Genomic DNA, 14131 nt, shown 5'->3' with positions numbered 1-14131 from the left:
GTTCGATTTGTACTGAATATCCGGTGCCTGTTGAGGACAGATAGCCTATGTTTGTCTCATTGAGAACAATGTGACTATTCAGATGGGTTCTGAGTTTATAAGTAATGTAAACACGTCAGTAACAAAGTCTTTCTAAGGTAAGACCGTAATAGATGTGATCCTGCCCCGTCAGAGGTTCACGGGCCGATGTTCATCACTCACTGTGAATCGAACACGCCACCTCTGGCTTCCCATGCACGACCACTACCAGCTACGCCAAGCCAGCTATTAGTTGATACCGATGGCCTGATTACACACGTGAGGAGTGAGTTTAAACCGATACACACCGGCTACGAGAGGACAGAATTGATAGGAGAAATAGAAAGACGAATGATGCACAGCCAACAGGTGTTTGCACGTACGAAATCCCTGATTTCTTCCAAACTGCTTCTTCTTATGTTCTTGGCTTTTCAAAGACCAAACATTTCTATCACACATAAGATGTACTTAAGCAACATATTGTGTAGTGCAACTTTAATGTCATTGGTTTATGGCATGTCAACACTAAAATGCATAACATAAATTCAATTCCTTTCATTTACATTTTTAGGAGCATTGGAGAACTGCTCATTCAAAATTCCAATTAATGTTCAAAACTAAGTAACTAAAAATGATTATGACCAAGGACAGCCTGGAGTGATTTGATTACAACAATCAACAACAAAATATTAAATAATTTTCAAAAGGACAGTCAGGGAACACATGCCACCCTTTCAATGACATCACAGGAGTGTTCTGGACAAAGTCAACAGACTCCATCATCGAGACAATCACAATAGCTCAAGATTGGACAAATCAAAGTGAGCTGATTATTTGATGATCAAAGAGTCTGCCCCCTGCCATTGAAGCACTTGGAAGGCCTCTTAGGTTGTTTGTTTCGAGTTGTTATTTGTCTATTTTTTGGATGAGCAGCATTCTAGCAGTAGCTTGTTTTGAACGAAAGGAATGGACGTTATTCTCAGGCAGATGACTAAGCTACAATATCGTTGTCGAAAGAAATCTAACTTAATAGGCAACAGTTATTTGCCTAAATAATAAATTCTTCTTACTCCCTGTCTTTCCGTCTGAAATGTCAATAAATTTAAAGATTTTCAGCAGCTCGTTCTTCATTGCTATACACAGTGGAGTGTCATAGTTGTACGACAGTTTCAAGCTAGTCTGTATTGTATAATCCCTGCACTCCCCTCCCCACCAGTGGTTGGATATCAGCAGAGATGCAATTGATATTTCAGTTGATCAACTGAGGCCTATCCATCTAGAATACGGATATTTCTAAGGGCTTCTGCATGAGGGTATGGGCATTTTAATGAAAATGTGTTTGCATCATCCCACAGCCTCCCTCTGCTACTGAAATATCACAACACTCTGGGCGGAATTTCCACACAGCAGGAATACCACGGTGGATACGACGACATGTCAATCAATCACGGCTAATTATTCAACAAGCTTCAATATCTGAGCTCTTTTTAGCTTGAAATTATATACAAATGTCAAGTCCAGGTAGGACAAAAGGTTTCTAAAAATAAAGAAATATTTCAGTATCAACCGTGAACACAAATGTACTATGACCTCTTGTGGGGTCCTTGCAGTACTACATTAACTTACTGCCAAATAAATTAAGTATGTAATAATAATAATATAGTGCTTTCATTTAGCAGATGCTTGTATTGAAAGTGTATAGGAGGGAATCTGAACCTGCAACCTCTTGATCTGCCATCAAATGTTACCACTGGGCTATAGCCATCACAGTATTGACAATTTGAACTGATCTAATATATAAAGCCTAACCAGAAGGTAGTTATCATGTGATTATACTTGAACCAACTACTGATGTTGGATGATTTGTTTTCATGTAATTTTGAAGTCAGTATCTTAAATATGGATCAAAGAATGCTCTCTGGCGTTTGGCAAGCGATCCACATGGACACAAACTTTGCATTAAGTTCTCATGTTCTCGGAGGGAAAAACAACATTGACTACAGTATGTAAAACTGCGGTAAACAAATAAGAACGTTTTTTCTGCCCCACTTTTCTCAAACTCACTTCCATATTGAGTGATAAGAGATTAGGGCTGTAGTTTTTGTCGTGATGAACAACAGCCGGCACCCTGAGAAAAGCACGCATGGAAAGCAGATACAACTCGAGAGGGGTTTGTGTTCGTCACCCGCCCCCGGCCCAGAGGGAGGCAGGGGGGGGGGGGGGGGCTAGCGGAGCCTTTGTGACATCTCCAAACATGTCACAGGAGCACATCTGACAACACAGTCCGGCCCTCTGCACCCAATCACAAGCTGCACAAGGACAAAGCAATTTTTCCCCTCAACCCCCTAACGCCGTTAGATAGCAGGGTGCAATTCTCTACAGGTGTTCTCTGCCGTGGAGTCGTTCCTATTTCCATATCTGACATTCTCTTCGGACCTAAATCTGACCTTGAATCAACCATGGCTGCTCAAGTGTCCTGTAGACCTGTGTACAGCTACGCTCTGAGCGTCTTGCTGGTGCTGCTTCCTGGGGCGAGCCAGGCCAGTCCCATCATGGCCCCCCAGGACACTCGTCGCGGGCCTGGGGCGAGAGGGGTTTTGAACACCCCTCTCCTGGAGCAGGAGGGTGACCTGGATGTCCAGGACCTTTTGGGGCAGTTTCTGTCCACGTTTAACCTCACGGAGCTGGGGCCCTGGCCAAAGCCTCGCGCCTCCCGCAAGGAGCCACCAGAATACATGCTGGAGCTGTACAACCGATTTGCCCACGGTCAAACCACAGTGCCCTCAGCCAACATAATACGCAGTTTCAAGAATGAAGGTACAACTTTTTCTTTTGTAACACAAGTTTTTTTGTTGTTGTTAGGAGAAACAACACCAGAAGCTTCGTCATTTATTCATTACGTTGATTGTAAGTACGATAGTTATCATAAAGATATACTTGGATTTTATTTGATCCAAGAAAATTAGTTTTGTATTCAAGAAGGATTGCTCTGCCTGGACATTTCTGCACACAATTATGTTAATGAAATGCAATTAGTTTCCAGAAAAATCTTTTTCTAATAGTTGCATAAATAGGATTATGGTTTAGATTGATAAATAATGAGACAATCTGACAATTTTTTTGTTAGATTCCACCTTCTAACCATTCCTTTTAATCATTCCAAAAGCTTATTTTTTTCTGGAGAGACATGATATGTCAACAAACAAAGAATCTAATTGAAAGTTAGACAAAACAATTAATACAAATTCAATCAAAGCTCATCTTTTAAATCTGTATGTAAATCCTATTCAGACACCTATTGATATTTTAATTCCAGATTCCTCCCCCTACAGTGTGACGTCCATGGGTGTAAGGAGACACCCTCTGCTGTTCAACATCTCCATCCCCCCCCACGAACACATCACCACCGCCCAACTCCGACTCTACACCCTGGTGCAGAGAGACCGCAGACGTTTCGCTGGCCTCGACCGCAAGGTTACGGTGTATAAAATACACAGTGTGGGATTCTGGAGGGCATATGGGGGGGTAGGGAGGAGAGGGAAGGAGGAGGAGATCAGAGAGAAGGAGGAGCTGGCCACCAGGCATGTGCGCGGCGAGGACGAGGCCTGGGTGTCGTTTGATCTGACTCATGCCCTCCGTGCGTGGCGGAAGACAGATTGCACCACCCACAGGCTGGAGGTCCACATCGCCAGCGTGGAGCCTGAGCACAAGGAGACCCCTCAGAAGATCACAGACGAGGTGGAGAACGCGTCGGGCGTGGACACAGACCGGAGCTCCGAGGGGAAACACAAGCCCGTCGTGATCGTGTTCTCGGACGATCAGAGCGTCCGCCAAGACAGACGAGAGACCCAGCAGCTGATGGAACGCGACAACGACCTTCCAGCAAACCTAGACGTCAGCCAGCAGCCACTTAGGGCCGGTGACAACCGGAACGGCGGCATCCCTGACAACGAGGAGCAGGACAAACAAACGTCTCTCGCGCGGCTGCACTCCAACCTTATCTACGACACACCTCCCAGAGTCCGTCGCAATGTCAAGGGCGAGTCCTGCAAGAGGACTCCGCTCCGCGTGGAGTTCAAGGACATTGGATGGGATTCCTGGGTCATCCAGCCCCTGGGCTACGACGCCTACGAGTGTAACGGCGTCTGCAACCCGCCTATGACCTCGGAGGTGTCGCCCACCAAGCATGCCATCGTCCAGACTCTTCTCAGCGTCCGCAGACCACAAATGGCCTCTCGAGCCTGCTGTGTGCCGACAAAGCTGGACCCCATATCACTGCTCTACGAGGACGGTGGAGTGGTCACATACAAGCACAAATATGAGGGCATGGTGGTGGCTGAATGTGGCTGTAGATAGTCCACACACCTGGGCCTACAGCAGACACAGACTGTGGATTCATATGATGACTGAGCAATTGTCAGTTTCACTGTCCAGTTCCACAATAAGGGCCATGTACCACAAACACGTAACTATCCTTGCTTTGTAATTTAACAATCAATAACTAAATATCTGCTGTATCTTATTTAGGGCATGGATCCTTTGTGTGGGCCCCAGAGAACGAAGGACAAGTTTGTGCATTTCATCATGTAAATTTGCTTTTGTATAGAGGTATTTAACATGGTATCAGAATGACTTAAAATGCTATTTAAAATAGAGAACAAAGTTGCATTCTTTGCATATTGTGTTGCAATAACTAGTTACTATCTGACTTTTCTCTTTAAGCCAAATCCTTTTATTGTCACTCAATCATACACACAAGTGCAACTGTGGGGGGAAAGTCTTGGGTTCAGTTTCAAGCAGTGTAGCAGTGTGACAAAAACACCATTACACATCTGTAACACAACACCGTGCACAATGTATACCTCAGAAATACATTATGCAGTAGACACAAAAGGAGACTGATTACAATAAAAAACACTTACCCGTACCGTCTGTAATCCCAAGGTACAGTTTGATGCAGTGAACTATACAATTTCTCTCCCTGTGCTAAGATGAACCAACCATTTATTTCAAAGACACCAGATGGAAATAGCATGACTAAAATTTCTCCCCTTTTTCTGTGTGTGGTGACGTACAGTTTGATTGAGGGCCGATATCACTGTTAAACAATGGCAGAAGATACCCAAGAAATAAAATGGTCACCTGGTCTGAAGAGATGTGCTGCTTATAAGAGGCCTATCTAAAGCACATTAGAAATCCCTGTGAACATGTTTTAGCTACTTAAACCACTCTCTGACACTCATTTCAATCTGGGTAATTGTGTATCATTTGTGCATAGCCAGGGCTCTCAAGTTTGATCAAAAGAGAAAGATACGAGAGCCCTGTGTGTAGCCCTTCCTCGGGAGACGGGAAAACACTTTTCTTTACAGCTCTCAAAACATTCTCAATACTTAATTGTTGCTCATCAACTGGCTTGTATGGGATTCAAAATACCATCTCCAGCTGCAAGACCATGCAGCCCATGTCATAAGATTCATATGTAAGTTCCCCTGACATTCAAAATGTCCTCCTTAACCATGTCATTTGGATTTTAGTAGCTACTAAAAACACTTTCAAAACCCTTGTTTGTCAGGTTATTTCTCTCTGCCTCCAGCCCATTTAGGCTTTCCTACTCTCCACACCGCCCCTCAAAGCCCCACATGCCAGGCCACCCCACCCCCTTTATGCCACGGTGATAACGAGGTGTCTGGACCTGCTAACTTGTAGGCCGTCACTCAGGAAGAGACGCCACTCGAAGTGGGCAGCAGTTGGGAGAGGGTGCTGTCAGATTCCTGGTCTTTGCACTCCGTTCAGCCTTCCGCCTCGCTGCCCAACGGAGGCTGCTCCTGCCTGTGATCTTTATAGCCTACTTCCCTTTGTTGACGCGGACACACCGCTATCCTTATCAAGTCTGGGTCAAAGCCAAATGGAAGAAAAAAAATGAAAGAAAAAAAAACCCCACACGCACAAAAAACGTCACATCATCACCCAGCTTTAGATGTCAACAGCCTGATAATGGTAACCCTAATGGAAAACCACAATGAAACGTTGACGTTTTTTTCGTCCGATGTTCATTGCCATGAATTCACCTACGTTTCTTTTTTCTGTTGTGATGCCTCTCTATGAAGTTATAGGCCTATTGTTTGGTAGCAGTTAAAGTGGGTGACAGGGAGGGTCGGCCGATTAGATTGCTCCAACAATCCCTCCATTCTTGTCTGTTTTCATTGCCTCGGACTTCTGGTGAGAGTATGTGTTGAAAGTTCAGTGTCCAACCCATTATCGGTTTCCAACTGGACCTGCAAACCGATGAAGTGAAGAGGATATTGTTGTCTTTGGAACGTTTCGACCGATGATTGTTTGAAAGTATGAGGTGCGAAATGAACTCTGAAAGCACAAAATACACAACTGGAAAAGCCGTATTGTCGAAAGAACCACTTTTTCTAATGGGTTAAACCTTGTCTTGTGAAGGTGATGTATTTCATTTTGGCTCCAAATTGTAGGGGTGGGCCGATCGATCTAAAGTAGGCCTATTAGTATCAATACCAACATTGCTATCAGTATTGATCGATATTCGCGTGAAAAGATCGATACTTGGGTTTACGTTTATGTTCAGTACACAACTCCCTTTACATCAGTGATTGTGCAAACACCGCTTCTCTTACTTCACTCAAGCTCACTTTGCCCCTCCCCCCCCCTTCCCTGCTATGCTGTGAGTGGTTGCCGGCGTGCACATGCAGTACATGACTCAGTCAGCAGCAAACTGATGGCTGCACAATGGCAGAGAGAAAGAGAAGCTCAGCTTCTCAACTAATCAAAGGGAAAAAATCTTTGAAGCATTCAATGAAAATGCAAATCAGAAGAATCAGAACTGTCTTTAATTGCCAAGTAAGTGTACACAAACAAGGAACTTACTTTGGTGGGCAGGTGCCTACAATAAACATAAGTGTTACAATAATTACATATTCATTTTCTATTTTCATTCAAATGTACATATTGATGATTCATTGACCTCATTGTTGGAGGCATTGCTTTCCCCTACACAAAAGTAGATCGTATCGGTATCGGCAATATTGGCCCTGTATTTACTTGGTATCGCATCAATACCAAATTTTGCAGAATCGCCCACCCCTACTACTCACGTCTATATCAATGCGACAGAGCTTACAGAAGGCACAATATTGATATTTGCTGCTCTTAGCGGCAAAGTGGACTTCTAAACTCCACCTAGGTTTGAAGGAGATCTTCTTTTTGGCTTCTGAAAGCCTACGCGAGTGATAAATTGCGACGGTGGGCAGGAAGGGTCAAAAAGGAGGACAAAGGGGCAAAAAGGAGGACACGCAACATCGGTCCGGACAAAGGGCTGGAAAACCGGACTGTCCGGACTAAATCTGGATCCGGCCCTTCCTCAGGCCCTTCTCATCCAGGTGTAGCTGCAGGCAGTCATACATGCAGACTGTACATGCATCAGTACACAATCACAGCCTGTGGTCTGAGGAGAGAGGTCCGGTCTGAGGCAAGCAATACCTTAGTATCCCAGATGTTGCAATCAGAATTTGTTCGGAATTTGTGGTCTGAGGAATTTTGTCCAGCGCCTTAACTGTTCAAATTTAAGTGACCTGAACTTCTGATCCTTGAATTTTTGGAACTGATTTTTTTTAAACATTTAAATAAATTCATATTTAAATTTTTAAGAGATTAAGTAAAAATTCGGTGTTATTTTAAATTTCAATATTAAGTATTCAATGCATTTGAAATGCTTGAGAAACATCCCACGGGCCCAAACAAAGGCCATTGGTTAGATTTTTCTTAGATCCAATGTACATAGAGGACTGACTGTACTGAAATAGAAAAGTTGACTCACGTAAGTCTACATTACTGCATAAAACGTACATTAAAATGGGAACAATTTTGCTTAAAAGTTATATACATATTTGTTTGCATGGAGGCAGTTTATTGTATGACGTCCATTTACTTTTCTGCTCTCTCTGAACCTGGGATGTAGATACCACACTTGTTTACTTTCTTTAGCAGTCGTGCTAACTGGTTAGCTATTTAGAGCTGTGCACCAATACTAGTTACATATTTTTTATACACGTTTTATTTATAGATAAACATTACATTTATTTATCCAACTAGATAAAAGCAATATACAGTTGTCCTTATTTCCTATCGATATACCATTTACTAGGTAATATCCAGAGACTGGGCTGGACTGGCAAGCGAGCTACAGTAGCTCTAGCGTTTGTGGTTTTTCTCTCTTCGTCTGGGGAGCTACGGCTAACTGAGCTGTATGAGGAGAAATTGGGATAAGGCAAGGCTTACCTCAAATATTCCTTATTCAAGTACTTCTCTAGTAATATTTAGTTGTTGTTGATATAATCAAATGAATGGTCGACAAAAACGGACGTAACTGTAATAGTTATAAAGCAAACAAGTTTTGAGTCTGAGCTAGCTCTAGTCTAATTAGCTACGCCAGCTAGCTAGTTGCTTTGGGTTTCTGACAGGAGCAGAAAATCCAGAATTTGTAAACAATAGGTTAGCTAATGTTAGCTAGCATGTCAGTAGAACTTGTCTGAAAGCTTAACGCTACCTTTTTACCCTGTTTGCTCTTTATTCATTTTAGGTTCTAAATTACTTTATCATTACAATTATGCAGTCAGAAACTCTTTACTAGCCTTTAACTCTGTGCAATAACCAAGCACAGGATATTAGCAAACTAGTCGAAATAACTGATAATGAATTAACTTAGCATTCAGTTCACGAGTTCAGTAATCACACCATAGATTGAATACACGGCTTTTATTGAATCAGAGCTGGTCGCAGAGCCGAGCTCGATGGTTGAGGAAGCTGGTGGCAAAGCCTAATGAAATGAGGTACAGGCTGGTAATGTGATGTGTCGTTCGTGAACGATTCGTTCATTTTGAAACGATCCAAAGACTCGTACCCGGCAGATGAACGAATTGTTCCTCCCAACCGTGTCTTCGGATCAATGATTCGTTCATCTGACAACCGGGTCTTCGGATCAATGATTCGTTCACTTGACCAATAACCATTTCAAATCATACAAACTGTCATGATACATAGTTTTAATGCAGGAATTACTTCTAAAATAGTATTTGCTGGTTTACATGCACCAACATGAGAATATGATACGTGTTTGCAGTGGACGCATTTAGGCCAGGGAATACGCTCCCCCCTCCCCCCCTTAAAATGAACGAAAGACTCGAAAAAAGATTCGTTCATTTTACTGAACGAGATTCAAAGAACCGAATCAGTAAAATGATCCGAACTTCCCATCACTAGTTAGTTGATTAGTGAAGGAGGAGTCTTGGTGCGCTATCTTCCTCCCGAACCTTGATTAGTTAATCAAACTTCCTTTATGAGTAATGCGACAAAAAAAATATTTCAGAATTGAAATGAAGAACACCATGTTATATTAATTCACAGTGTTTACCTGACTGTATGTTATTTTCCCTGCAGACTGCACTCTGTGCCAGCATTGAATAACCCCGTGTCAAAAACCCAATGCCGTTCTCACCCTAGTGTAATCCTGACATCGAGTTTAGCAAGAGGGCCTTTCTGGCTCGGGAAATTGAGCTGGAAATCCTTTAACCTGTTGCAGTTGGGCGAGCAGGATGTCGCTCACTAACACTCCCACCAGCAACGACGCGTGCCTCAGCATCGTGCACAGCCTCATGTGCCACCGGCAGGGTGGCGAGAGCGAGACCTTCGCCAAGCGGGCCATCGAGAGCCTGGTGAAGAAACTGAAAGAGAAGAAGGACGAGCTGGACTCGCTCATCACGGCCATCACCACCAACGGAGCGCACCCCAGCAAGTGTGTGACCATTCAGCGAACCCTGGACGGGCGCCTGCAGGTATAGCTCACTGCTTGTGTTGGAGGTCTTAGAAACATCCAGCTGGTTAGTACGATACAACTTCTAACACATCTGCCTCCTCGAACTGAGGGGGCCACACGTATTTTGGCCAGACGACCAGCACCTTTACAAATGCTGTTGATTTGTTGTTCACAGGTCGCGGGGCGCAAGGGGTTTCCCCATGTGGTGTACGCACGACTGTGGCGCTGGCCAGATCTCCACAAGAACGAGCTGAAGCATGTGAAATACTGCCAGTTCGCGTTTGATCTCAAATGTGACAACGTGTGTGTCAACCCTTACCACTATGAGAGGGTTGTGTCACCAGGCATCGGTCAGTCGGAACTGCTGTTTAGCTGAACGCTGTCGGGGGTGTTTCTGGCGTAAACAAAAACATGAATCTGTTTGTTTATGCTTTCAGATCTCTCAGGACTGACCCTTTCAAGCTCAGGTACGGTAGGCACTGCATCATTCCCAAACGCTGTTCCACCGTGTTGATCCCACACGCACTCGACAAGCTTAATGGGAGGTCATAGCTCAGTGGTTAGAGCACCTGGACTAGGTGCAGTTCCATCGGCGTATGTAAAGCCCTCTGTGACACAGCCAGTAAAAGGGGCCATAGGACTGCAGATTGAGATTGAACATTGAAATCCCCCCTGTAGGCTACTGTACTGTTTGGGATCAAATGAATGACTGTGAATCTACTGAATGAAAACATTCTTCTCGCCTTCCAACCGTTCTCGTCTCCCAGGCAACTTCACAGTCAAAGACGAGTTTGATTACGACAGCCAGCAGCCTCACACCAGCTCTGAGTTCCACCTCCCCACCGTCCAGCACCCCCCCTCCAGACCTCCAGGCTCCCAGGAGGCCTTCGGCAGTCCAACCCTGCGCCCCCCACCCGAGGGCAGCGGCTCGGCCTCCACCTCGGCCTTCTCCAGCATCACCGCAGCTGGATCTTCAAGTGAGGTTTTTTTTTCTCTCTCTCTCTCTCTCTCTCTCTCTCTCTCTCTCTCTCTCTCTCTCTCTCTCTCTCTCTCTCTCTCTCTCCTCTCTCTCTCTCTCTCTCTCTCTCTCTTTCTCTCTCTCTCTCTCTCTCTCTGACTCTCAATTTCTCTGACTCTCTCTCTCTGTCTCTGACTCACACACACATTTCTGACTAATCACTAGGGGTGGAGGGAATTTTGTTGTTGTTGTAATGTTATTTTTATACAAACTAAAAAAAAAAAAAAAAAAGCAAAAAATCGAGTTGTGACCCCAAGAATTGAATTGGATCAAATCGCGAGGTACCAAAAGTTTCCCATCCCACTAACCACCCATTGTCACTCTCTGCACGGACATACAAGCAGGGATATTCACAGCCCACAGAGGGTGCCTATCAGTTGTGCATGGCTGTCAGACCTGTTTCATGTTGCTCAGCCACAGTAAAGCCGCCTAGCTGTTACACGTCCTTCAACTGCCACCTGTAAAAAGACCACCCGTCAGTTGGCTGCTCCCAAACAAAGCTGTGATTCACCGAGGCTTTTGTGTGCAGGTTCTGCCCCCGACTGGACGCGGAACGGGAGCTTCCCGCTCACGGTGTCTCACCACCAGAACGGTCCATCTGCAGCACCACCCTCCCATGCCTCCCTCAGGGCACTACTGTGAGTGGCCCCCCTGCTACGCCTCGCAGGCCAGCGCTAAAAAGCATCCTGGAAATGGGTGGGAGGGGGGGGGGGATTTGGTCATCATTGAAGGGGTCCAAAGGGCGGAGATAACTTTTGTATTTTCTTTGCATTTGTTTATATGGTAATAGACCTCAGCATAGCAATTTCAGTGGAAAGTTTTAAAACGTGAAAAACACCCTCTTGCATTTAATGAGTCCTACTTTTTGAGGCTTTAATGACAGTGTGCTGACCTTGGACTTGGCTTTCTCAGTCTTCAGTTCCCCCATTTAGATGTTGGTCTCAAAACGTTTGGACTACTGGAGTAATGGCGCTATGTTATATAAATGCATCGATCAGTTAATATAATAGCATTAAAGGAAGAAGATGTTAATGAGCTTCTGCTCTGAACTATCCATAGTGCTAATGATGTGTTTCCATATCAATGTGGGTTTGTTTTGATTAAACAACCCACGCTTCAAGTAAACATCACGGTGCTTTGAATGACCACATATTAATTAGTCTCACCGTTTTCTCTCTGTAGGGCCTGTAGCCAATGAGATTGCATTCCAGCCTCCCATATCCAATCACCCAGGTGAGTGGGCCTAACTTAAAGTGGGATGTGAGTCCCTCTGGGTCTCTGTAAGAGCGTGTGTGTTTGTCTGTGTCAGTAGAAGGTGTCAGGGAGTCAGGTGGCTGAACGGTGAGGAAATCGGGCTAGTAATCAGAAGGTTGCCAGTTCGATTCCCGGCTGTGCCAAATGACGTTGTGTCCTTGGGCAAGGCACTTCAACCTACTTGCCTCGGGGGGAATGTCCCTGTACTTACTGTAAGTCACTCTGGATAAGAACGTCTACTAAATTTAAATGTGTCGGGGGGGTGTTTCAGAAAACGAGTTAGTTGACTCGGAGTTGATAGAAACTCTGTGTAGGTGAGATATGAAAGAATTAAGTGTGTGTGTGTGTGTATATATATATATATAGCTGATTGGTGTTTTGTGTTTTCTCCCGGGGTGTCTGTTAGAACACAACTTGTAGACACGTCTTTGTTTTGTTGATTTATTACCCGTTAAATTTGCAGAGTTTTCAGTTTCTTGTATGTATGTATTGCTGAGTGTTTTTTTTAATCATGAACGCACCCATTCCGCTGCATTAAAGATTGCTCACAACGAGAATAACAAAGAAAACTTAGTGGCAGGTATTAGAGCAGAAGCCCAACCATAATTTATGATAACTGTAACTGATAAAAGTCTGTTGACTTCATGCAAGGGTGAGACTGGTAATTGTAGTCTTTCTCCTATTGGCTGATCCCACCAGCCTCGGTCTCTTATTGGCTGATCCCACCAGCCTTTCAAAGAGCCAGTTACTACTGCATCATACTCCGTGCAGCTAGCCTGCTCGCTAGCAGGTTTTATTCAACTAACCCAGAGTTTTTCCAGCTCTACTCTTGAACTGAAAGCTGCCCTCCGATTATGTCAGACATGGCGTGTCCTTTCTGTAAGAGCTAGTTGATTTTGAAGGAAAAATACTCTGCAGAAACCTGTGTTGGAAGAGGAAGACCCTGATTGGATGTCATCATTTCCTGATGAGTATGTGTGTGGAGTGTGGCTGTTTTCTCTGCTCTCAGTTTGAAACATGGATCAAGTCATACAGTGCGCTACAATCATTTCTAATTGACCCGTCACTGCCCCAGTGTCCTTTAAAGACAATGTGCCTTTCATTCTTTATACCCTACCCTCTGGGGGGGTCTGTTCCCTGCCTCTGGGGGTCTGTTCCCTGCCTCTAGGGGGTCTGTTCCCTGCCTCTAAGGGTCTGTTCCCTGCCTCTAAGGGTCTGTTCCCTGCCTCTGGGGGTCTGTTCCCTGCCTCTAAGGGTCTGTTCCCTGCCTCTAGGGGGTCTGTTCCCTGCCTCTAGGGGGTCTGTTCCCTGCCTCTAAGGGTCTGTTCCCTGCCTCTGGGGGTCTGTTCCCTGCCTCTAGGGGGGTCTGTTCCCTGCCTCTAAGGGTCTGTTCCCTGCCTCTAGGGGGTCTGTTCCCTGCCTCTGGGGGTCTGTTCCCTGCCTCTAGGGGGGTCTGTTCCCTGCCTCTAAGGGTCTGTTCCCTGCCTCTAGGGGGTCTGTTCCCTGCCTCTAAGGGTCTGTTCCCTGCCTCTAGGGGGTCTGTTCCCTGCCTCTAAGGGTCTGTTCCCTGCCTCTAAGGGTCTGTTCCCTGCCTTTGGGGGTCTGTTCCCTGCCTCTAAGGGTCTGTTCCCTGCCTCTAAGGGTCTGTTCCCTGCCCTCTAAGGGTCTGTTCCCTGCCTCTGGGGGTCTGTTCCCTGCCTCTAAGGGTCTGTTCCCTGCCTCTAGGGGCTCTGTTCCCTGCCTCTAAGGGTCTGTTCCCTGCCTCTGGGGGTCTGTTCCCTGCCTCTAGGGGTCTGTTCCCTGCCTCTAGGGGGTCTGTTCCGCTGCCTCTAGGGGGTCTGTTCCCTGCCTCTAAGGGTCTGTTCCCTGCCTCTGGGGGTCTGTTCCCTGCCTCTAAGGGGTCTGTTCCCTGCCTCTAGGGGGGGTCTGTTCCCTGCCTCTAAGGGTCTGTTCCCTGCCTCTGGGGGTCTGTTCCCTGCCTCTAAGGGTCTGTTCCCTGCCTCTGG

At 45.5% G+C, this 14131-nt stretch overlaps 2 protein-coding genes across 2 annotated transcripts in view; both read left to right on the top strand.

The window, feature by feature from the left end:
* The first annotated feature begins 1917 nt into the window (after nt 1-1917).
* On the top strand, nt 1918-5621 carry LOC124484447 (bone morphogenetic protein 10-like). The gene is made up of 3 exons (XM_047045362.1): nt 1918-1946; nt 2282-2835; nt 3335-5621. Exons 1-3 carry the CDS (start codon nt 1918-1920, stop codon nt 4372-4374), a joined length of 1623 nt encoding a protein of 540 aa, XP_046901318.1. The 3' UTR covers nt 4375-5621.
* Nucleotides 5622-7779: 2158 nt separating this feature from the next.
* Nucleotides 7780-14131, top strand: part of smad4a (SMAD family member 4a) — a 13371-nt gene continuing 7019 nt past the window's right edge. The window contains 8 exon segments of the mRNA XM_047044421.1: nt 7780-7858; nt 9478-9872; nt 10029-10203; nt 10291-10320; nt 10621-10830; nt 11401-11465; nt 11467-11509; nt 12054-12104. Coding sequence (XP_046900377.1) covers nt 9633-9872; nt 10029-10203; nt 10291-10320; nt 10621-10830; nt 11401-11465; nt 11467-11509; nt 12054-12104 — 814 coding nt within the window. The 5' untranslated portion in view covers nt 7780-7858; nt 9478-9632.

Source organism: Hypomesus transpacificus, chromosome 22, assembly GCF_021917145.1.
Source record: "Hypomesus transpacificus isolate Combined female chromosome 22, fHypTra1, whole genome shotgun sequence".
Taxonomy (NCBI): domain Eukaryota; kingdom Metazoa; phylum Chordata; class Actinopteri; order Osmeriformes; family Osmeridae; genus Hypomesus; species Hypomesus transpacificus.
The sequence above is the reverse complement of the archived record's forward strand: the minus strand, read 5'-3'. Positions and strand labels throughout refer to the sequence as shown.

Coding starts and splice junctions, on each gene's coding strand:
- LOC124484447 (XM_047045362.1), top strand. CDS start 1,918: ATGGATCAAAGAATGCTCTCTGGCGTTTG. Junction 1,947..2,281: donor AGAATGCTCTCTGGCGTTTG/GCAAGCGATCCA, acceptor AACATGTCACAG/GAGCACATCTGACAACACAG. Junction 2,836..3,334: donor ACGCAGTTTCAAGAATGAAG/GTACAACTTTTT, acceptor TTTTAATTCCAG/ATTCCTCCCCCTACAGTGTG.